General features: G+C 37.6%; 3 protein-coding genes and 1 pseudogene across 8 annotated transcripts; 2 read left to right on the top strand and 2 right to left on the bottom strand.

Annotated features, from left to right (window-relative positions):
* The first annotated feature begins 891 nt into the window (after positions 1 to 891).
* LOC142555934 (UBP1-associated protein 2C-like) lies at positions 892 to 4,804 on the top strand. 5 transcript variants are annotated; one of them, XR_012822473.1, is made up of 3 exons: positions 892 to 2,200; positions 4,040 to 4,274; positions 4,451 to 4,803. XR_012822473.1 is itself a non-coding variant. In XM_075667090.1 (2 exons), exon 1 carries the CDS (start codon positions 979 to 981, stop codon positions 2,197 to 2,199), a length of 1,221 nt encoding a protein of 406 aa, XP_075523205.1. In that variant the 5' UTR covers positions 892 to 978; the 3' UTR covers position 2,200; positions 4,061 to 4,804. The 5 variants fall into 5 exon arrangements, 3 of the variants coding, with proteins under 3 accessions (XP_075523205.1, XP_075523204.1, XP_075523203.1); XR_012822472.1 differs by having other exon boundaries at positions 4,066 to 4,274; positions 4,451 to 4,802; XM_075667090.1 differs by having other exon boundaries at positions 4,061 to 4,804.
* A 2,685-nt stretch (positions 4,805 to 7,489) lies between these two features.
* LOC142555933 (large ribosomal subunit protein bL34c) lies at positions 7,490 to 8,970 on the bottom strand. Its single transcript, XM_075667087.1, has 2 exons — positions 8,680 to 8,970; positions 7,490 to 7,919 (listed from the first exon to the last, which is right to left on the bottom strand). The coding sequence occupies exons 1-2, from the start codon at positions 8,897 to 8,899 to the stop codon at positions 7,663 to 7,665; spliced, it is 477 nt and encodes a 158-aa protein (XP_075523202.1). The 5' UTR covers positions 8,900 to 8,970; the 3' UTR covers positions 7,490 to 7,662.
* Positions 8,971 to 10,608: 1,638 nt separating this feature from the next.
* On the bottom strand, positions 10,609 to 14,370 carry LOC142555932 (protein INCREASED PETAL GROWTH ANISOTROPY 1-like). 2 transcript variants are annotated; one of them, XR_012822471.1, is made up of 6 exons: positions 12,867 to 14,370; positions 12,380 to 12,511; positions 12,094 to 12,275; positions 11,896 to 12,007; positions 11,064 to 11,269; positions 10,609 to 10,920 (listed from the first exon to the last, which is right to left on the bottom strand). XR_012822471.1 is itself a non-coding variant. In XM_075667086.1 (6 exons), the coding sequence occupies exons 1-6, from the start codon at positions 14,166 to 14,168 to the stop codon at positions 10,789 to 10,791; spliced, it is 1,995 nt and encodes a 664-aa protein (XP_075523201.1). In that variant the 5' UTR covers positions 14,169 to 14,363; the 3' UTR covers positions 10,609 to 10,788. The 2 variants fall into 2 exon arrangements, 1 of the variants encoding a protein (XP_075523201.1); XM_075667086.1 differs by having other exon boundaries at positions 11,064 to 11,198; positions 12,867 to 14,363.
* Positions 14,371 to 17,695: 3,325 nt separating this feature from the next.
* LOC142556717 (GDSL esterase/lipase At5g45920-like) lies at positions 17,696 to 20,493 on the top strand (annotated as a pseudogene).
* The last annotated feature ends 204 nt before the right edge of the window (positions 20,494 to 20,697 follow it).

The raw sequence follows: 20,697 nt of genomic DNA, 5'->3' as shown, positions 1-20,697 counted from the left end.
GAATCGGACCTTCGAATCTGGAAGTACAAACAAGAATATTAGAAGGGGGTCGGAAGGTTGTTCCGACGTAACCCCTCCGACGCTTAAGTCAGATAACAGAAAACTGTGAGATTAATGTGTGTACTGATAAAATATGAATATATGAATGAATAAACAATGAATGAGATCTGATATTTATTGGAGAAAAAGAGAGTACTGATTTGGTAGATCTAGATACTCAGAATTTTGTTCGATATTTGGTTAGATCTTTAATGGGTCTTACTCTTTTGGTTTGATTTCCGTGGGCTATACCCATTGAAATCCGAATGGAGGCTCTTTGGTGTATGAGTCCAGCTAGAATCTGGGTCCTAATGGAGCTCGACAATAACACTTCCAATCGACCCGATTCCACGCTAAGGGAGGTCGGCTCGGAAATGTTGGGAGGTTGGCCACCTCTCTGATTCGACGAGATTGTGGATATGAAAGGTCGGCTGGGATGATCTCCTAGAAGCTTTAGACCAAAATGAGGTGATCTTACCCTGTGCTGCGTCATGAATCTGACCTCATGGTTTTTCCAAAAGTTGTGCCTCTAACTGTCTGGGCTACCGAGAGTGGGCCGGACCCACCCTCGGTTTGGGGTATCACATGTAATTGAAGTTTTAGAAGATTTTTTATATAAAAAATATGGTCTCAAATCCGAAAATTCAAACACAGAATGAGCTTCGATTTTAAATAAAATAAAAGGGTATATAAATATTGATTTGTTTTTTGAAATTAAAATAATAATCAAATATTGATTAAGCCCAATACATTTGATTAAGCCCAATACTAGAGATAAGAGAGGCCCAACAAATTGGGGCAGATATAAACCACCAATCCAGGGAAGTCGGCCGGGTGAAATATAATATCTTATCAGTATAAATAAGGGTCGCCCTAGGGTTTTGCAGTAATTAAAATTTGGAGGTTTTTTTTGTTGCGAGGAGGAATCAATTCGAACCCATGGATCTCATTAAGAAACGTAAGGCTGACGAGAATGGCGGAGCGTATTTCGTGCCCACCGAGCTTAACGGCGACACTTTTTCTGCGCAACTGTCGCCCAGCATGTCCCCGGAGGACGCTGAGAAAATAATCGAACCCTTAACGAAGGAGCAGATACTCCCAATCCTTCGGGCCGCAATAGTCCGTCACCCTGACGTCTTGGAGGCCGTGCGTGCAGTGGCTGATGCGGACCCCGTACAGCGTAAGCTCTTTGTTCGCGGACTCGGTTGGGAGACCACCACCGACAAGCTTCGCGAGGTTTTCTCTGCCTACGGAGAAATTGATGAGGGTAATAGTATTGTTATCACTGATAAGAACACTGGAAAGTCCAAGGGTTATGGGTTTGTGACATTTAAGCACATCGATGCTGCTATATTAGCCCTGAAGGAGCCGAACAAGAAGATTGATGGGCGCATCACGGTGACTCAGCTTGCGTCTACAGGCAGTTCAGGTAACTCTCACTCGGTTGATGTGTCAATGAGAAAGATTTATGTTGGTAATATTCCGTTTGAGATTAGTTCAGAGAGATTGTTAGCTCACTTTTCGATGTATGGTGAGATTGAGGAAGGGCCATTAGGGTTTGACAAGCAGAATGGTAAGCCAAAGGGTTTCGCCTTTTTTGTCTATAAGACTGAAGAGGGAGCGAGGGCTTCGTTGGTTGATCCTATGAAAACCTTTGACGGTCATCAATTGATTTGTAAATTGGCCACTGATAATAGGAAGCAGAGGCCTAACATGGGAGGAATGGTCACTGGGATGCCAAATGCAGGTCCCATGGGCTTTCCTGGTGAAGGGATGCCTGCTTCGAACTATGGAACAGGAGGTTACGTGGGTTATGGTCAGGGCCCAAGCATACCTCAGCAGCCACAGCAGACGAGTGTGATGCATCAAAATACAGGGTTTAATACTGCTATGGTTGGGCAAGGGTATGGTGGCGGGTATGGAGGTGGGTCATCACAGTATGGCGGTGGTGTTAATGCGGCTGCTCCAGGGGAGCTTGGAGGAGGATTGAGCAACAATGGAGGATACAGAATGCCTCCTAGTACTCTTGGGATGCAGAGCTCTGGAAGCTACCCAGACAGTGGGAATTATGGGTTTCAACCGGCATATCCATCTAATCAGAACCAGCCTGGAACTGGGCCCAGGTTTCCCTCATATAATGGTGCACCACCATATTATTGAGGTAATTCCTTGTTGAAAATTTTATCGAGCTACGTAAAGCAATCATTTGCATAATTTTGCATGTCACGTGAACAATAGGCGCTCTTGAAACTTATTTTGCATATTTGCTGCTATGATGCTTGGTAATGATGGTAATTTCTAGCTTGTGACATTCTTTATTATGTTTATACTTGACTATATGTCCTGTTTAGTTAATTGTGAACCATTTATCTTGCCACCTTGTACAAAACTAAGACTCAGCCATTCAATTATTAGGAAGATGTGCTTTGGAGTTTGTGTGGCATGGCAAAGTGATGTATAGCAGTATAGGTTAAACATGTGAAGGTTTTGTAGATTCAGGAGAGGATCTTCTTCATAAGCTTAACAACCCAGAATTCTGTTTCCCCTGCTTACTTTATAACCGTACATCACAGTATATGAAGTTTTCTTTTTATTCACTTACTCATAAGAGGTTATGAAGAAGTAACAAGTAAAGATTTATATAGTAAATTGCATTTTTATACTCGAATGTTGATTTATATGTTCATAATATTTTTGAGTCAATAGAATAGTGCATTCATATATTGCATGTTATATGTTTTGATTTGGATAATGTATTAAGTTGCATATGGGTGTGTGTTCAGGTATTTTGACAGCTTCTTGGACGCAAATGCTTTAAATGGTTGTGGTGATTACGTGATTGCAAGACTATGAAATCTTTGGCTGATTAATGGACTGCTGTAGATCTTTGGCTGCTTTAATCTCTATGTGCTCCAATAAAGTTGTGGATTAAATTTATATTTCGCTAGGATGAGCTCGAAGTTTTTACTTGGAACGTTGCTTTGTAATTTGATAAATGACTGAAGTTTCTTAAAATGTTTGTTTTTGCCTTGTTATTTTAGCTATTACATTCCCTTTATTTAGCTTTTATTTATTTTTATCTAGCTTTCCATAATTGTAATTTTAGTTCTTAGTATATGTGGTGTCTTTATGTTATCTACATAATTATGGCCTTTGAGATGGTGCTAGAATATCTGAATTAGCTTATAATTCTTGCGATTGGTGAAAGTTGGCAATCACAAATTTTGATGTAGACATGGGGTGATGGCCTTTTTCAGCATAGGTTGCTCTGTAATCTTTGAGTGACTGGATAAATTTTTTGGTCTAAATGATTTCCACTTTCTTGATCATATAGTGACAGGTCGCAGCTCTCCTTTACTCTTCTTATCTTGGTTTGATGGGCACTTCTAGAAATTCCGGTACCTTAGGAAACCTCGAATTAATTTTCCATTTTTGTGTGTTGAAAATGGGTGCTAAGTGCTTGATGTATGTGGAGGGAGAGAGTTTCTGGCACTTGTCTACTCTGTAGTTGATACAAAACAATATGTGGATATTTTTGAGCTGTTTATTCTAAGACATAAAGTGGTTTGGCCAAAAAAGAATGTTGATCTACTTGTACAACATATAGTTTTAGAAGACTATAGTTGCTCTTCCTTTCAAATAGATTGGGTAGTCGTAAGTTCCGAAGTTTTATGAGGTTATTTGGCCTAAACGTCAATATTTTTTTGGGATATCTACTACTACAATTGTATGTGATTATTTTTGCTAAGATCACTTATGTGTGAATTAAATGTCTCGGTTTCACACTACTGTATCCGTATGTATTTGTTAATGTCAGCAAGATTCTAAAATGAGATAAATGTTAGCGTATGCATGCCTTGTCTCTACTGATTACTTATATTTGGTCTTGAAGCTTGCTGAACTTGAAAAATAATTGAGGTGTTGGATGTTGATCCTTATATGTTTTTTTTGTGCATTCCTTGACACTGTGAGATCATGTCTAACTTGTCATTTCTCAAAGACAACATACTTGATTTATAAGTATAGGGGAGGCTGCAAGGTTGGGTTTTTCTCTATGAGATCCCTAAAAGATCTAGCTGAAAAGAGGCCCCATCCTGATTGGGCAGAATTGCAACAATAGCTGCATTGGTTTTGAAGTTAGATAGCTGATCGTCACTTGACCTTTAAGCTTTAGCTGAAAAGAAGTCTTGGCCTGATTTGGTATCATTGCAGCAATGTCTGCCCTTGGTTCTGAGGTAAGATTGTTGGCCTTCACTAGACCTTGCATGCATTTCACCCTTCTGCACTGTTGGTCGAGGTGATTCATGACTCATATCGAAGGAGACTGGGATTGAATGGAGTAATTAATGCTGATTCGTGAGCCTTGTATTGTATTGTGAAAGTGATGCACGCCTGAATGTTTTTACAACAGGTGGGTTGTGTTCATTCACAACTGTCAACACCCTTTGGGATAGTACGGTGGCAAAGCTCCTGTATAAAATCCGAAGTATCAGATTATTAACTATTGGACGGCGAACCCCTAATATTTGAGATTTGTATGTTGGCCTAGCACATTTTTGCAGCATGCAACCTACAATTTTCTTCTACTGTAACCCGAAACTTTAAGATTCGTTTACTTCATTTGGCCGAGTGCATTTCATGCAATGTTGTAAATGGCAATGGCGGGGGCCAGGCGGTCACTGTCAGTGACTGCCTCCCGGCTCGGCCGCTTAGGCACCGAATGGCTGTGGCTAGGCGGGGTGGTGTTTAAGTAGTTGAATTTTTTTAGTAAATTTTTTTTATAGATAATTATATATAATGATTCAATGTAATTACAAATAATCATTTTTTTGTATTATGATGTAATTAAATGATGTTTATTCATAAAAAATATAATATAATCGAGACAAATACAAATAAAAATGAGGTGGTGGCAAATAGAGGTGGTTTGAGGCAAGTGGTAGTTTATAGTTGATGATTGAAACCAAAAATAAATATAAAAAAAGATAAATGAGTTTTTATTATATATATGATTTTTAAACTGATCGACTGTGATTGTTTTTAAAAATTATTTGATTGTTGTAATTGATTAAGATTTTAAATAATCGATCGTCTTCGTTGGCTATATGCTCCTCCACCGTCAAATAACTCAGGCTGCCTATAAAAATCGTTTTAGACAAAGATAAGATTTGGTGGCTGTCTCGATCGTTATTTAGAATGCTGATTTTATAACAACACGCACGGGTTGTGTTTACATGGGCATAAATCAAAATGTACATGAAATATTTATGTTGCGATATTTTCAAAGTAAAACATATTTTCCAGGATTCTTGTGGCGTGTATTGTGGCGTAAGATTACTCAAGATAATTGTATTGCAAAATAATTTGTTTTGGTGAAACAAGTAAATCTTATCAATATTTATAATAAAAAATAATAATTTTTCATTGTGATTTAAATAAAATATCTGTAAAAATTGATTCATGAGATTGTTTCATATTAGTTTTTGTGTTGTAAAATATGAATTTTATATCACTTTCACATTTATCTGTAAAATTGTTATTTTAGGATTATATTTTTTGACTTTAAAAATAATTAAATTATTATTTCATATTATATGAATATATATATCTTTAAATTTTTACATCATCATATCGTATCAAATTGATAGATGATTTAAGATAGTAATTGGAAAATGTCTCCTCCAGAAATTAAAGCAAATATACGGCAAAAACTTGTGTGAGACAGTCTCACGAGTTGTATTTTATGAGACGGATCTCTTATTTGGGTCATCCATGAAAAAATATTACTTTTTATGCTAGGAGTATTACTTTTTATTGTGAATACCGGTAGAATTGACCCGTTTCACAGATAAAGATTCATGAGATCATCTCACAAAAAACATATCTAAATCTACTCTTCATTATCGAATGAACTTAAAAATGTATTTCTGCAAGTGCTTGTGTAAAGAAAAAGTAATACAATGATAGCGTTTTAAGGGCAACTTGAAATCTCTTTAGGCTCAAAAAGGAGACTGGTCGTGCGGTCAAGCTCATTTGGATGTGATAGCGTGCAATGTGCAACGAAGATGTATCAAGGACAAATTTAAGTATTAAACTTTAAACGAAAATTGGATACATAACCGAACATTCAAGTTATTTTACTGAATTTTATATTACTACTTATTTTTCCCTATGTCTAAAGAACTGTTTAATATTTCGTGGGGATGAAAGCATAACAATTAGTCCTTATTTACGAAATTTTAAGTATGAACTCGAGTTCCAACACACTTATCCGAGCTCGAATTTGAGCCTAAATTATTAGTGACATTTGGCTTGATTCGCCAGCCCTGATTCAAAAGGCAGGGTCATCACAGACCAAGACCTTACACGGTATAAAGCGTTATTTTGTGTGTGTAATCAATTAATATTTAAGGATTTAGTATTTTGAAAATTTAAGCAAACGAAACAGTTGTTTTCACATCAACAAAAGACACAACATGCTGCTGGCATTCTCGGCTATTGCAGCCAGGAAAAGAATCAACCAGATTACAACTAAGAAACTGGTATCACCCCCTCCGAATAAGAATTGTTGACTGGCACAAGTGAAGATCATGGCTGCAGTGGTAGTGGTCTCAAAGATTGTGTTATCGAATTCGTGGTCGGAAATCACAACTTCGTCACTAAAACTATCTACCTGTACAAGGAAGTAGATGGAACCTATAAAACGAAAAATGAATCCTCTCTTGTTGCCAAGATTGCAAGATACGAGGATGATCCAGCCAATAGTGAGTCAGTACTGCTAGCAGGTACATGATGCCAATGTATCCAACTTCCAGCTCCACTCAAGGGGAGTGTTCATTGGAGGATGTGGAACTGAACTGGATGATGGTGTCACTACTGTTGGTTATTGGTTGTGGGAAAATCAAGCGATGGTACGAAGTAGTGTTTGGTTGGAAATTCTGTGGTAACAGCCCGGCCAAGAATGAATACATAATAATGAAAAGGGTGTATTGTGGCACAGGGTCATCCAACTGTTCAAAGCTACCTAACAGTTGCAAATTCGTTTCCTCTATCAGATCCCAAAAGAACCTCAAAACATCATGCTTCCCCGTAATTGTCTAATGTGATCGATCAATTGTTGGGTGTGCGTGGAATTGTCAACATTAAGTACTGTGGCGGAAAATTTTATAAACAAAAGTCTCTATCTTCATTCTGATTATTATTTGGTTCATAGTATGGATGCTCTAATAAGAAAAGGTCTCGTTCTTGGCTGTTAGACTCGACCCGTGCTTTAAAAAACTAGGTAAAATATCACAGTCGAAGAAGAAAACATAATCTTGATAATTCTGGAACCAATCTGTTTATTAGAAGGTTGATATATTCCATCTAAATATCTTATCATGCGTAGAATGCCAATGACAGCACAAGTTCCTCCAGTAGGCTCACAGAAAATTTGCAGAAAAAACCCAGGTAAAAACAGAATTAACATGATATATTGAAATAATTAGACATGCTGGAATTCAGTCAAGAAAACAGATTATTTCCACAAAAAGATGATAAAATCAAAAGGAATGGATGCAAATACATCAGCAACTTGACGCGTTACCTACCAGAACTGATCCCCAAAATGAAACATCTGAATGATCAAGCACGTTTTCCACTGTTAGGATTTGTTTTTGTGCACAGGACCCATCGTCCCTTGGCACGCCGCCGCTTGATAACCGCTCTTCCATCAGTAGTGCTCATACGTTTGCGGAAACCATGAGTCCGAGCCAGTGATTTCCTGGACCTGTTCCTCTTGGTTTGACAAAGAAGGTATTTTTTTGCTCTGACCACCAAGCCACGCCTCTTATTAGCCCTCATGCCAATGCTGGAATTCAGGTCCAAACCCAATGATAATCCTGAAATTCAGTATAACCAATGCATTTCACTTCCCAACATTCAAAATGTTCTGCTACACTTCAGTGCTTATTGTTTTCTTGCACTCAAGATATCTGCCATGTATTCATTCTCAAAAACAAAACATATGCCGTGTATCTTCATGTTTGAATATAATGGATCGACATTCATTCAGTTTAACAGAGTTCTATATCTTGATCGGGAGCTACATTTTGCCATTGTATTCATTTCAAGATTCAGAATATACCATTGTAATAATTATTCAAGATTAAATTTCAAAAAAAATTCTTCCAGTGTTATTATTTTTAAATCTATATTGCATTATCATATGACATGACATCCCTAAGCTCAATCATAATTCCAATATTCCACACAGGCAAGGAACAATACCATCAGAAAACTAAGTCAGTACTCAACCAAACAACTGACAACCAATTAATTAGAACTCTCTCGAGAATTAAGCACTCTAACAGTACAATAATACCATTATTATTTCACCAAACAACTTCAAACAAAAACAAAAGTAAATCTTAAATTCGGTAAGGAAACCAACAATCCATGCATACATGCGCATTAAGCAGAAAATCCACGAGCCCGCAAATCAAAATCACCAAAACCCAACAATCAAGCCAGAATCATTCCTTCTCTCACATTGCATTCCATTATAAAACTTTGTAAATAAAGACTACATGATCTATTGAGCTATCCAAACCAGAAAAGGAAAAGGAAAAGAAAAAAGAAAATCAAAATTCCACTAGTTACCCGAAAAGAAAGAGCGCGAAGAGGAAGAAAGAACAGAAGAAGGGGTGAAGGAGCAGTGGAGGAGCATCCCCCCTGAAGAAGCAGCGGCCCTGGGTTTCACGTTGATTGAAAAAGAGGATTTTGTTCTAGAACCCGTGAGAAGCGAAAGTGAAGCCGTGGGGCCATTAACATTGCTGCCTCTGTAACAAGTAACTGTTCCCACTGATACGCAGCAAGCCATTTTTATCTTCTTGCTTGCTTGTGATCCTTTCGAGTGACTTCTGGGCAGAGGGTACTGATGCCTTATCTTGTTATAGGAACGATCTGTAAATTTCAAGAGTTTGTGGGGGTTTTGTAATTTGTATAGAGTATGGAGTAGTTTTGGGATGTAAGAATTGGGCTCAAGAAGTGGGCTTTGGGTCAAACCCAAAATCGTTGAAAGTCCTGCTTAAAATTTAATGGGCCCAAAACTTCCGATTAAAATTGGGCTTTAAATTTTTATCGAAACTCTATTTTCAAGCGTCCATAAACAAATTCAGTTTTTTGGGCCACAGTCGAAGACCCACAAATTGACTGGTGCTAGGGTCCACATAAACAATCTTATTATATTCTAATTGATATATTTAAAAAAAAAATCGAAAAAAGATTAGCTCGAGTTTATCTAACGTTGGAGTCGATGCACCTTTTTTAACACTAAAAAAAATCACATGTTTTACTAATAATATCAATTGATTTTATGTTCCACGCATTAAAATCAAAACATATTTTTGTAACTATTTTAGCTCGTAAGCTCGTCAACAACCAAAATATGTTCATTTTCTTTCTTTAGTTTCTTCTAAATACTTTAAAAGTAATGGAAAATTTGTTGATATTGAGATATAAATCATCTGTTGTGTTAGTTGAACATGTAAATGTTGCTTTTTCGCTTGCAGATGAGATGATATACAAGATGGTTCTACTAACAAACTATCGGGAAATACGAGATTACCGAAACCAGTAGTTGAAATTTAAAAAAAAAAATCAAATTTTGATAAGTTCATGAATCCGCCATTTCCTAATATAAATTCATCACTCCTAGACTTTGCATAAACATTTACATACAGGGGTAGAGACTGGAAGTCAGGGTCAAAGAACTGCTAAGGCTAACGACAACCCTTGACAGGTCCCAGCTGGTACACCCCTGCAGGTATATGTTGTCGAGAAAGTACTCACGGGGATCACAAAAATGGTGTATTTACTCGACATCACAACATTGTCACAGTTGAGAAAAGATGCTCATTCGTCAGCCTACAGTGGTACACATTCGGGTTCCGATTGCAGCCATTGGTGCCTCCCTGGATTGCCAGATACTTAGAACCAGTTACTATATGCAGCTCTCGCCACGTGACTGTTAAGATTGTTTTCTTAAACAAAACAAGATTGAGGTGTATCGGACCAAGTCTCCACATTATGTAATTGACATCAAATCTACAAACACTGATAGTTTGAACACCTTATAAGCTTTGTGAAAAAGATTCAGTGCACATTTGGACACCCAGGAACATTGTTTTCAGACAACTCTCCATTCAACAAGCTCATCATAGATCAAGAAAATGGCATTAGTTTATATATCGAAGGGTATAGTTGATTCCGAATATTTGATTGGATACGTACTGGAAAAGGAGTTTAAAAGGTATAACTTCGACATGGAAATCTGATCAAATACGTGTCTTGATTACACACACTGGTCTAGATCTCAATTCCGAATCTCTTTGCCCGGTTGAAGTTACAGATTTTATGAACTTTCAAACGCACATTTGGAGTTCTAGACGAGTCATTCAAATTGCTAAGTTTCTTAAAAAAAATTTGCTAAGTTTCATAATGCATTCAACAAGTGAAAGGGGTCCGCGACAAACTTGTATTTTCTTTTCCATCTTTGATCTAACATATAGAACAAAGAATAACAGTGCGAGAACAATAACTGTATTACAGATTCCATTCCAACCGATCGCATGTTCGATCTTCTCAGATAAAATTTCCAAAATGCCCGTAATTATGTATTCACAAATGGCCGTTTATTGTATCAAATTTCTTTACAAGAAAAAGTGTGGTACGTGGGGGTACCATTTCTGAAGCTGAGTTTGCTGCAGATCAGTAAGAAACAGAGGACCTGTAAACAAGTTTCTGTTGATGCTGATTATGGTATTGCACATTGCAGGATCGAGCTTTATCCCTCAGTTCTTGAAATGCTTTCATTGTCTCCACATCAAAACCACCAGCAAACTAAGAAAATAAAAGCCCAAAAAACCCGAAATCATGAGCAGCTATAAGATTACAAAAAGCGTTTCAAGTTTATTTTGATCAATGAAACATAGGAGTTTTTTTTTTTATATAAGATTCATGTAAAGAAACAAGAATTTATGTACCTGATGAACCCGGAACGCAAACTTTACACCTTGAAGAATAAGCTCTTCTTCTTCTGGACATCCCCAAATCATTTCGAGCTCAGCGGATATCCGTTTCATGTACTTCATGGCCAGTTTCACTGATGCCAGCTTGATCTGCAGTTATAGGAGACCATGAGAAAGTGACCGAAAGAGGGGGCAAATTCCTCAGCTTTCTTTGGAATTCTCTACAAAATTTATTCAAATTTCACGTCAAATTAAAAGATTATCAGATGACAAAATCTTTAACAGAAAGTTCAAAATCTGTCTGTCTCGTAAAACTAGGAAGAATTCCATAAAATAATGGAACACAGACAAGGAAAACAGGCGTGAAGCAAACAAAATAAGGCAAAATCTCTCCGTCCCTTTTGTCACATAGCATCAATTTGTTTAAATAAAGACGTAGCTGATTGTGCCCTCTCCATGCAGTTTCCTTTGCTTGCCACAACTTTATAGTTGTAGAGATAAAGTAGCTAATAAATTGATCAATTAATTAGCCCAACGATGGATCTTTCCTAGGGAATAGTCGTGAGAGAGAGAAAAAAACTATCTTTTCAAGTTCTTTTTGGTAAACAATGGGCTCACCGTGTTTCCTAGTCAATCCGAATTTAGATGATTGTGTTACTAGAGGATTCAATGAGCTAGAATCATCCAATGATTCAAATGACTAGAGAGCACAAGACATAGTTAGAATTCCAATGTTGATAAATCACAGAATCATGCCGATCACTGTAAATTAATATTTATTTTAACAGGAAAATCACATAATATATCACTTGGTAGAAAATTTACAGCTAGTTTCATATTTTATAACCTGGCTGACGTAACCGGTATCTAGCATCCAGTTCATAGGAATTTGAAATGCTTTGTATCGTTTTGCAGCTGATTCTCTCATTCTTGACAAGTTATATACTCCATGCTCCAATCTGTTACAATATTTCAACCAATCGAATCTAAAAACAAAATTATCCAGAGAATGTAAATGACAAAGGTAGCATTCATTTCGGTTTACTTCTCAAACAAAGACTGCATTTTCTTGAGAGCGTGAGAACAAGGTTGTCTGGGGTCATCTCGAAATGTGGAGGCTTCAGATTCGAGCTTTTTCAAATCACAGTACCCGAATGCTGCTTCTCTTAAAACATCTGCCTTCTGCTCAGGCCATTCAAAGTGCTTCAAAACTGCCCTTTCATCAACCTAACCAAAGACAATCCGGATCACAAAATATACAAAAAAATAACCCAAAAAATAGAACAAAAAGGAACGCGAAAGATTACTATAAAAATATTGAAAATATGTACCAAGAAAGAGAGCTCGTCATCTAGCCATTTAACAAAAGGCACTATATCTTCTATATCTGTGAAGGCAGCATCTTCAACTTCTTTAATCAAAAACCTGATGAAATCCCCTTGAGTTTCCACATCTGTCTTAATCTGTTATTTAAAATAATTTAAAAGGATCGACATTAGATTAAGATTTAATCTTTCTTGATCCGTAATATGTCGTTTAAAACTATTAAAGGTGATATTTGAATTCATTGGCATAATGAATACAACATTAAATTTTTATACAAGCCCACATGGTTTCATTCAATTTCAACTTTTTGTATTACCAATTCGGATTTCGAATCCAAGTCTCTGTCATGTTTTGGAAGTAGTCTAGCAAAATTCCAAGAAAAAGCGCACCAGGGCCGGTCAGTGTCAGGCCCAGCTTGGTATAATTCAGTAGCAGTAGGAGTAAATAAACTATCACACAATGAATAATTATAGTTAATATAGTAAAACTTACTGCCAGTAAATGGGAAGAACGGTTCGCAATCTCCCCTATCATATCCTTGGCCGCAGCTCCGGCCGCCTGGGTATCGACGGAGCCGCCACCTCCCCCACCGGAATCCCGCCTCGAACACGAGTCCCTCCTCATAAGGGAATGGTAGAACTCGACAACCTCCGGGACCCTTCGAACCTTAGCCTGGACAGGCCTTGTTGCCCCTTTCTGAGGAGGCGGAGGAGGTGGTGGTGCAGCTTTCGAACATGGCGGTGGAGGAGGAGGCGGTGGAGGACATTTCAGGGAGGAAACTTTCACCGGAGGCGGTGGCGGAGGTGGCGGAGGAGGAATGTTGGAAATCTCCGCCAACGCGCGGTCAGCTGAATCCGATAAAGAGCCGTACGAAGGCAAAGACATAGAAGAAGATATTAAAGAGGAAGACGAAGAACATGATGACAAAATTGAGGTGGATGGCCTCGGCGGCGGCTTAGGAACACGAGGAACGCGGGGTCTCAGCCCTATTAACCCATCATAAACGTCTGGAATTTCGTCAGAATTACTCCGAGAATGCCTCGGCCTTTCAGACATCTCAATTACACCAACATTTACCTCTTTCTTTTCCTCAATTTCTGGCTTGAAATTAATATTACCAGTTTCGAAACCACCCAAGTTAATGCTATTTTGGGTCATGCATTTTCTCAAAAACTTTGTTGTGGCACTAGATTTATGATTATTCGCCGCATCGCAAAACCTCGTTGTGGATGATGAAGATGACACCTCTTCTTGCTCCCGCTCTCTTTCTGCAACGGCTTTCTTGATATCGGATAAATCAGCCTGCATGGATTTGATTTTCTCCTCATACTTCTGGTTTTGTTTGGAGAGGTGCATGTGCAAATACTCATTCTCTTCCCTGAGTCTTTCATTTTCCGTTTCCAAGCATTCGATTTTCTTTCCGGATCTTTCAAGTTCTGAATTCTTGCTCAAAATCTCGCTCTCAAGCACAGGAACAATGGCGACGGACTCTTTCAGCAGTTTGTTCTCCAAAATTTCAGTCTTCAAGCGGGACTCTCGTTCTCGTAACTCTTCCACAAGGCGGAGGAGCTCGGCGACATCGGGGGGCCGAGGCTGCACCTGGGCGGAGGCGCGTGGGAAGTAAACGCCAAAAGAACGTGAATAGGCGGCGTTAGATCCCTTCTGGGCTTGCTGCTGCTTAGCCGAGCTTGGTGTGGATATCGATGGAGTCTTCGGGGAGACATCAGGCTTTATCTTCGCATTCGCCGGCGATTTCTGCAAACCCATCGCAACTTTTACTTTTCCAGCCACCATTATCGCTTTAAATCCAAAGAAACCTCACCTTATCGCTCGCTTATACAGAAATTTTCACAGCGCCATTATTTAAAATCTGTATAGAGAAGGACAAGACTTCATTGGTCACTTTCTCGTTATCTGTATATGTGTACTGGGGCATTATAGGAAAAACCCTAGTTATTCTCGAACGTGTCAACGGTGGGTAATGTTCACGCGCTGGCTCCGAAGGTGAACTTTGTTTTTGTCCCTTTTCCTGTTGCCCGTATGGTTGTAAGAATTGAATTTTTTAAAGTACTCATATTTTGATAACGTTAAAATAATTCAGAAAATCGAAAGGCCCTTCTAACGGTCGAATTGTCAGAATCTCGATAACTTGGTTCCACAAAACCAGAGATCTTGGTAGGTTATAAACTGGGTAATTCGAACTGAATTGTATCCCCATTTTTACTTTCAGCATTTTTTTATGAGATGATCTCACGAATTTTTATATGTGAGACGGGTCAACACTACCAATATTCACAATAAAAAACAATATTTTTAACATAAAAAATAATTTTTTTCATGGATGACTCAAATAAGATATATGTCTCACAAAATATTATATGATATTGTTTACTGGACGTAACAACGACTATGATTGATTCAAATAATTTTTTTTAATCTTATTTTAGAATAATATTGATATAATTGTATATAAACCATACGTAGTCCAATTAATAGGGTAACAATTCTTGAACTTTTTTCCTTTATCTGATGATCATTTCATTCTGTGTTTGATTTTAGTCGACTAAAAGTGAAATATATACTATTAAACTTGTGCGCATAGGAAAAATAAAAATTAGATCTATTTTAGGAATATATAGTTGGAGAAACATAAATAATTTTGAAGGCTGATAAATCACCATCAATACAAGGGGCTAAGCAAAGTGAATGTGACCATTACCCAACTCTGCTCCTTCTGTTTGTTTCATTACATTTTTTGTCTTTTGTTTATTCCATCCCTGTCTTTTTGACACAATGTGGTACATCAATCGAATACCCATTTCAAACTACTTATATATTCATTTATCTGTCAAGCTGCACTAAAAATAGAATCACATTTAATCCCAACAAAAAAAAGAAGGAATTTTCCCCATTTCTCTTCAGCCAAGAGGTGGTGTATTAAATCTAGAACAAGGAAGAAATAGAAGTTTAGAGGAAGCAATTAATTTATCAAGATAACGTGGCAATGTCTGAAGGGTATGAAGGGAGAATGACAGGAGTTGAGGGGAGGAATAAATGGATCAATGTGAAGTGGTCCTTTGGGATAGTCTGCAACGCCCCCACCCTTCTTATTTATCTCGGTAAAATTTCCTATTTTTTTCAATTTGATGATTTACCAAAATAACTTATATATGAATTTTACAGGAAAATGTAATATTAAATTTTATCTATGTAGATCATCGGCGACTTTGTTCGATTTTCGTTCTCCGATCGACTAGGGTCATACTTATATAGAGGCACCTAATGATTAGCAAGTCGATGGGGGCTAAAAAGAGATGGAGTGAAGGACGACTATCCCACCATTAATGTATGCTCCTTGAATGCAGTCAGTCGGTAACGGCATCAATTTATTCAACCATCGCCATCTTCTGCCCAACTGATATGGACCAGCATGAAAGGCCAACAAAATCCCAAGCCCAACAAAGATCAGCCCAATTAAAAGCTCTATTATCAAATCCACGTATAAGCAAAGGTGTGAAAGGACCACCAAAGCGTCTGGAAGAATTTGTACGCACGATTTGCAGGGAGCAAGAAGATTGTTCTTTGATTTTATTTTTTTCTGGAGACTATTTCCGCTTGAATCCATATATTTCATCTATATTTTCCTAAATCTTGATTGAGAATGAGACCGGGCTTGTAGCCCAGTGTTCTTAACCGTCAGATTAGTTGGCTCCCTCTCCCCTCTCGGGTGTGTTGTAATAAAAAATCTTAATTGAGAATTCTGGTGTTGATCCAGTACACGTGACCAACATTTCCTGGCCTTAATTTGATATTGGGCTCGTTTAGAATGACAACAAGCCCTATACAATAATGTCTACCAGCCCATATACATGTTGGTTTTATATTTTTTCATTCAGTTTTAGATTTGCAGAGCAAAACAGGAATACGCCCCCTTGGTCATTTCGCCATTTGATCCGTGCCTCTTTACACAATTAAGGATGATAATGGGACGGGATGAAAACGGGTTTGTTATCCCCATCTCTGTCTTCGAATTTCATCTCCATCTCCATACCCGCCCCGATCTCTGTTTTTACGGGTTTGATCGAGGAATCCTCAAACCCGAAACTTCAGGGATCAACTTCTCATCCACGCCCCCATCTCCGTTTCAAAAATATTAATATGGTAAGACGACGACGGATTCAAAAATTTTCTCAAACTAAAATTTATTATTATCTATTATTATTATTGATAATATTAATATCAATATTAATAATAATAATATTATTATTAATATTTTAAAAAATAATAATATTATTATTTTATTAATGCTAATAATACTATTATTTTATTATTAATATTATTTTCGGGCAGGTTCGTGGATGCCCGCCCCAAACTACATCGGAGATTTAAACCCGAACCCTAACCCAAAAAAATCAAGGATCTCCATCTCCGTTTCAGGTTTTCCCGCGAGACTCGAAGTTCGTGAGGAAAGTTGACATCCCTGTAAAATCTTTCTTTTTTCCATTGATCCTACAAATTAGCCTCTTGAATGTAACCGTCAGGTATTCTCTCTTTTTAATTATATAAATTTCCAATAATAATTTTTTAAAAATTATAATTTTCCATTGACGAATATTATATTTATTCTTTTTATGAAAAATAAGTAAAAAGTAGATCACAGTGGAGTGTTGCATGAGTTTTGTTTTTGTTTTTGTTTTTTTGTTTTTGTTTTGTTATTGATGTGATATTGATAGCGGTGTGTTTTTTTAAAAATATTTGATTTTAACATCATATTTTGGTATTTGTCACGATCTTTGTAATAGAGTTGCATGCGTTTTGTGATATGACAGTATATCTCGAGTTTCCCAAGATATTCGTCTTACCCGAGAAGACCAGTTTGTCGAGTCATATTCAGTGTAGCATAGTCTCTGAATCCGACATAAACATTTAATTGTTTCAAACGAGCTTCAATGGATCGTTTGCTGGGAGCTGGAGTAGTGTTCCAACAAAACCAAATTGGTAATCTGATCGAGACTCAAGAGTCAACACACTTCCATGATGGTCATCGAATGATCTTCTCTGAAACTGCTGTGGGCAAATTTTGTTTCGAAATATAGAAAAGCCATATGTAAGCAACATATTCAAATACTATGTCAAGCTGGAACGCTCCTAACCAAGAACCCATATCAATAATATTATCATTCCATACGGTGGAAATTTCAGATGGAATCAAAAATTTATTATTACATTGTTAATATTAATGACGAATATTTAACTCGTTATAAAATTATTATTATGTTAAATTGATTAAAAAATAATATTTTCTTATGATAAAAGTTTTCGTCACTTCTTTGTATTCGAACCGCCAAATCTGCTCGAACTTGTGGTATTAAATATTTGACACCTTAGCTTCCTCTGTTGATCATTCATTTCAAAAAATATTTAACACTCAGCAAGCAAACAATCTTCTTCTTGACCATCTGCAAGCAATAAATGAGACCAAAGATTTATCTGTTTGGACTTTGGAGACTCCATCACTGAGGCGTCGTTCGCAGATGGTGGATGGGGTTCTTCTCTTGCGAATCACTTCTCTCGCACGGTGAGGATTCAGGCTTTTTATTGTTTGATTTGGGTTTTTTTTTCTTTGCTTAAAGTTGATGAGAATCATATTGGCGCTGTTGATGTTAGGCGGATGTGGTCTTGAGAGGGTACAGTGGGTACAACACGAGATGGGCTTTGAAGGTGAAAGAGAAGGTGCTGCATCCGTCGGAGAGCAGCCGTTCTCCGGCGGGGGTGCTGGTGTTCTTCGGGGCGAACGACGCGTGTATCCCCGACAGATCTAGTGCTTTCCAATACGTGCCGCTTGAGGAGTACAAGCAGAACCTCCACCTATCGTTGCTTTTCTCAAGGTAAACTTGGAAAGTGTGCACGACCCCACCAACACACTGTTTGTAGTGAATGAAGAAAATTATTGGAAAAGTAAGTTTAACGTGGTCATTACATGACGCCCAGTAACTGAGACGGAAACGGAAGATGAGAAGAGTATGATTTGATGACTTTCTTCTCAAACTTGTGTATTTTACTAAGAATTGGGTACCATTCATGCCTGTAACTTGTGACTGCTCATGCATGGACCAAAATTAAAGGCAGGGGATGTAGTATAGTAGTTTTTCCCACTGCAAGAAATTTTTAAATCAACAACACACATACGACAACGGTTTTAACTAAAACCGTCGTTAAAAAACTTTTTAACGGTTTTTAGGGTCAATGACAACGGTTCTATAAAACCGTTGTCTTTGAGCACTTAAGACAACGGTTCTGTGAACTGTTGTGTATTAGCGTGTTTTTTGGACAATCGACAATTGTTTGTCTGTCGCTATTTCAAAATTGCAACGGTTTTACTTTTCACCGTCGCTAAATTTAGCGACTATTTTACTAAAACAGTCGCTACCTTTAGCGACAGTTAAAGAAAACCGTCGCACGTTTTCAATTAGCGACGATTTTACTAAACCCGTCGCTAATATTAGCGACGGTATTGTCATTAACCGTCGCTATTACTGACGGTTTAAACAAATAACCGTCGCAAAATTTTTTATAAATACCACCACCTTCGATCCATTTTCTTACCCCACTTCACAACACTTAAATTTTTCTCTCTTACACAATTTTACCACTTCACAACACTTAAAATTTAATCTCTTACACGATTTTAGTTTCGATATAATGTAAATTTTTCCCATTTAATTTTAGGTAAATTTTTAAGTGTTAGTTAAGATCAGGAATTATGTTATCATAGTAATATGGTTAGTTTTTTTAGATTTATTAATTAATTAAAAGGAAATTTTTTTTATTTTATCGAAAATATTAGCGACGGACATCATGATACAACCGTCGCTAAAATTAGGGACGGAATGCATGAGCAAACGGTCGCTAATTTTAGCGACGGTTTTTGATTTCCGTCGCTACATTTGCAAACTAAATAACGACGGTTTTAAGTAAATCCGTCACTAATTTTGTAGGCGACGGTTTCGCCTAAACCATCGCAAATTGTAGCTACAAGGGACTTTAACAACAGTTCTTTCCCTCGACTTCGCCCATGCCTCAAAATTATTCATTATCATAGTGGTTCTAGTAAGTCAAAACTAAGATGCAACTGTTCTACTCTGAACATAATATCCTTTTCATGCTTTTGTCACAATGCTTTGTGCGACATTACCGCCTTCTTTACTATGGCTTCAGAAGCAATGGCCTTCATCTTGTGTTCTCCTCATCACGCCTCCTCCAATTGATGAAGCTGCACGTCTCCTGTAAAACTTGCTGTATTTCTAGTACTTTCAAACTTTTAATTTTAACATTCTGAAAGTCACTATACTTCTAACGTTTCATCTTGGATGTAAAAATAATTCAGGCATCCGTTGAGTGACAACTCTTCCGGCCTACCTGAGAGGACAAATGAAGCTGCTGGAAACTATTCCAAAGCATGCCTCGCAGTTGCATCTGAATGTGGAGTTGCAGCTGTAGACCTCTGGACGAAAATGCAGCAGTTTCCTGGATGGCAAAAGGCTTATTTAGTGTACATGTGCTTCTTCTTTTGTTCAAAATCTTTCCATTGTAACAGGGTGAATCCAGGAACGAAATGGGGTGACAGAATAATTTTTGGGGACAGGAGAGAATTCGGTCTTCACCCCCCTCACCCTTTTGTAATCCGAATCATAATCTCATGTGATATTCGATCCTATTCTTTGAAACGCAGGGATGGGTTGCATCTAACTGAGAAAGGGAGCAAAGTCTTGTTTGAGGAAGTGGTCGCCCGGCTCAAGGAAGAGGCTTAAGCCTGGAAAGTCTGCCTGCGGATCAGCCTCTCCTTTCTGATATCGATGCGGAAGATCCTCTCAAGTCTTTTGAGAATTGCGATCTAAGATGGAGGAGGAGGAATGCGTTAGCAAGTGTTTTGTGGTTCCGTGGCTAAAGTAGATACATGAGAGCATATGGGATTTCAGGTGGCATTTACATGGAATTTTGTGGAGGCTGTGCGTTGCATTTGTCTGGCTTTTATGTCTGTAAGATGCTTGGAAGGTTCAATGGGATCTGTGGCAGCATTAGTTTGTTTTCGAATTATAAATAAAATAATAATAATATTTTTATCTCACATTTGAAGATTTTTCCACCTATTGTTTATTTAATATTTGGTTTAAATTAAATCCAGTCGGTTTGATTATTGATTTCTTGAACTGATTAAATCGAATAATGCCTTAGATATATTCGTAAGCCCGGTTTAGAGCGTCGGCCTGTCGTGGGTTTGAGCTCCACCCGGACCAATATGATCAATTGATATATAATATAT

Source organism: Primulina tabacum, chromosome 9, assembly GCF_025594145.1.
Source record: "Primulina tabacum isolate GXHZ01 chromosome 9, ASM2559414v2, whole genome shotgun sequence".
Taxonomy (NCBI): Eukaryota; Viridiplantae; Streptophyta; class Magnoliopsida; order Lamiales; family Gesneriaceae; genus Primulina; species Primulina tabacum.
Note: the sequence above shows the minus strand (reverse complement) of the source record. Positions and strands in the feature narration are given on the sequence as shown.

Coding starts and splice junctions, on each gene's coding strand:
- LOC142555933 (XM_075667087.1), bottom strand. CDS start 8,899: ATGGCTTGCTGCGTATCAGTGGGAACAGTTACTTGTTACAGAGGCAGC. Junction 7,920..8,679: donor TTCGCGCTCTTTCTTTTCGG/GTAACTAGTGGA, acceptor ACTGAATTTCAG/GATTATCATTGGGTTTGGAC.
- LOC142555932 (XM_075667086.1), bottom strand. CDS start 14,168: ATGGTGGCTGGAAAAGTAAAAGTTGCGATGGGTTTGCAGAAATCGCCG. Junction 12,512..12,866: donor GTTCTTCCCATTTACTGGCA/GTAAGTTTTACT, acceptor TTTAAATAACAG/ATTAAGACAGATGTGGAAAC. Junction 10,921..11,063: donor TTGCGTTCCGGGTTCATCAG/GTACATAAATTC, acceptor TTATTTTCTTAG/TTTGCTGGTGGTTTTGATGT.
- LOC142555934 (XM_075667090.1), top strand. CDS start 979: ATGGATCTCATTAAGAAACGTAAGGCTGACGAGAATGGCGGAGCGTAT.